The sequence below is a fragment of the Vicia villosa genome, unplaced genomic scaffold (assembly GCF_029867415.1).
Source record: "Vicia villosa cultivar HV-30 ecotype Madison, WI unplaced genomic scaffold, Vvil1.0 ctg.001048F_1_1_1, whole genome shotgun sequence".
NCBI classification, from domain to species: Eukaryota; Viridiplantae; Streptophyta; class Magnoliopsida; order Fabales; family Fabaceae; genus Vicia; species Vicia villosa.
In genome coordinates this window covers 323,255-325,775 of record NW_026705456.1, presented here as the reverse complement: position 1 = coordinate 325,775, position 2,521 = coordinate 323,255, and the positions used below count along the sequence as shown (strand labels likewise).

Genomic DNA, 2,521 nt, shown 5'->3' with positions numbered 1-2,521 from the left:
CTAAAATAATCATTGAATTAAGAGAGAGAATATACAATTATTTTCTCTCTTTTAATCTAATATAGTTGAAACGTATGGTATTATGCAACCACAAGAAAAGATTTACATTCAGTACGTGGATCAAGATAGTATCCACTGATTGAATGGTTCTATACAATTTTATCCATTCATTTTGCTCTAATGCATACATATTAATTAATAAATTATGCTGTAACTCAAAAAGTGCCATTAAAGATACTCTAAAAAAACTTCATTTCAAAACTATACATGAAAAACAAACACCAATTATACAACTGATTTATGACAATCTCCAACTTAAAAATCAAATAGAGTATGCAGTGTTTGACATAGTTTTATTGATATATTAACAAAAACTTATCAACAAAACTATTATTTTCCAACATCTGAACTAGTCTTCATGATAATTAATTCAACCATAGCATCGAATAGGGTCATTACATCCCTTAGAAGAAGATTGCTTGAAACCAAATCTACCACCTTTCTCAAGATACTGCTGATGATACTCTTCTGCCCTGTAGAACTTTTTAGCAGGAAGAATCTCAGTAACAATCTTCCTGTTTAACTTCTTCTGTTGTTGTTCCAACGACTCTCGCGCCGCTTTCTCTTGCTCAGGAGTGTAATAGTATATTCCAGACCTGTATTGTGTTCCCACATCATTCCCCTGAAGCACGGACACGATAAAGGTATCAGATACGTTATCAGATAGATAACCAGACCAATTAAATTAAATAACGAATGTGATATATACCTGTCGATTTGGTGTGGTAGGATCGTGTCTAGCCCAGAACGCGTCGAGCAGAGACTCGTAGCTACATTCTTTGGGATCATAGTGGACTCTGACAACCTCCGAGTGTCTTGTGGTTCCGGAACACACATCTCCGTAGCTTGGATTATGCAAAAGTCCCTGGCTATAACCAACCTCGGTCTTGGTCACTCCAGGCAGCCTCTGGAAGGCGAGCTCGACGCTCCAGAAGCAGCCAGCGCCAAACTGGGCAAACTGTTGAGCTGATGCTGGCCTGTCATCATCTGGTCCTTGAGCAATTGATGAATCCATATTCTCTGTTGCCCTTGTGGTGCTTCCAAACCAAAGCCTGCTCAGCCAGTACATGGAGTGATTGTTGACAGCAATATTGACTCTGCTGTTTTTTTCTGCAAATGAATGGTGTAAAACAGATACTGTGAGCTGCAGAGTTACAGACACCTATCATAAAAATAAACAATTGCTTTTTATACAAGTCAGTGTTGTCAATAACAAATTGTGAAAAATAACGGTTTGTTCAAATCTGTTACGCTTTATAGCCGCTATTTGAAAACACACAATTTGTACTATATCGTTGAACAACAGTGATGCACTCAAAATTCCTATATCCTATACATATCTTAGAAACTACATGAATAAATACAATTTTTTTCAAAACTTGATTTGCCACTTGAGACCGACTAATCTAAAGGACCAATCCCACCGTCTTCTTAGTACCCAAGCCTCACCAATAGGCCGCGCCAACCCTTAGGGTTGCGAATAATTTGGTACATGAATACAAATTTCATTTATCAAGCTTTTAATTTAATTCAAACTCCAGACATTTTGTCTACCATATTGATCTAAACTAAACGTGATCAACATAGTCGTTTTAAATTTTTTGAAAGTCCTGTGTAGATTAGTCGGTTAGTCGGTTAGTCAATTAGAGAACATATTTAATCACGTTTTAATACTGACTAAGATTTATGAGGCCTATTTAAATACAATTTAAAGGCGACGAATTTTACGGTCCTATTATACAATTTATCAATTTAGTTTCTGAATTGTAATTCTCTCTTATTTTGAAACTAAGTGAGGACTATATCCAAAGTTTAGTAGCAACAAGTTATTCAAATCAAACTATACAAAAAAAATACAGAAATTTAATCGATAGGAATCTCAAAAAAAAAAATTGTATCGAGAGAAGCAAATAGAATTTAGACTTACCAAGTGGTGGAAGAAAGAATTGGAGAAGATTGAATGGTGATTGAGAGGAGTGAGAAGGAAGATGAAGAAGGGGAAAGAGAGGTGAATAAATTGAAAGATTCGGTAATAACGACAGGAAAGTAAAACAAGGGTTGTTTTCTTGTTGTTCACGAAAGATGGCGCTTTCCTTGATCCGTAAGCTCATATTCCGCGGTTGTTTCTACGTTGTTGCTGCTGGCGTGTCAACCACGAAAGACTAAAAAACCCCTCTATTTATCCTTATCCCAAAACATTTTTTTAAAAAATAAAAATAAAAACTTCAATAGTTAAATTTTCATAATTTTTATCTACAGGAATATAGTAAAGTTGTGAAATCAAAAATGACATTTACTTTACAATAAAATTTATTACCAAACCAACGTATATACTTGGCCTATGATAATTTTATTGGGTCTAAAAGAGACGGGTCATAATAAAGTGATCAAAATCAAGTACAATAATCTTGACGGCGCTTAAAGTGAGTTTGATTGTTCGAATTGGACATGGTTGCTCAAG

General features: G+C 35.1%; 1 protein-coding gene across 2 annotated transcripts; it reads right to left on the bottom strand.

The window, feature by feature from the left end:
* Positions 1-235: 235 nt before the first annotated feature.
* Positions 236-2,173, bottom strand: LOC131632876 (peptide methionine sulfoxide reductase-like). 2 transcript variants are annotated; one of them, XM_058903594.1, is made up of 3 exons: positions 1,988-2,173; positions 770-1,170; positions 236-682 (listed from the first exon to the last, which is right to left on the bottom strand). In XM_058903594.1, exons 1-3 carry the CDS (start codon positions 2,169-2,171, stop codon positions 431-433), a joined length of 837 nt encoding a protein of 278 aa, XP_058759577.1. In that variant the 5' UTR covers positions 2,172-2,173; the 3' UTR covers positions 236-430. The 2 variants fall into 2 exon arrangements, with proteins under 2 accessions (XP_058759577.1, XP_058759579.1); XM_058903596.1 differs by having other exon boundaries at positions 770-1,222; positions 1,988-2,151.
* Between the last annotated feature and the right edge of the window lie 348 nt (positions 2,174-2,521).

Coding starts and splice junctions, on each gene's coding strand:
- LOC131632876 (XM_058903594.1), bottom strand. CDS start 2,171: ATGAGCTTACGGATCAAGGAAAGCGCCATCTTTCGTGAACAACAAGAA. Junction 1,171..1,987: donor ATTCTTTCTTCCACCACTTG/GTAAGTCTAAAT, acceptor ATTCATTTGCAG/AAAAAAACAGCAGAGTCAAT. Junction 683..769: donor CTACCACACCAAATCGACAG/GTATATATCACA, acceptor TCCGTGCTTCAG/GGGAATGATGTGGGAACACA.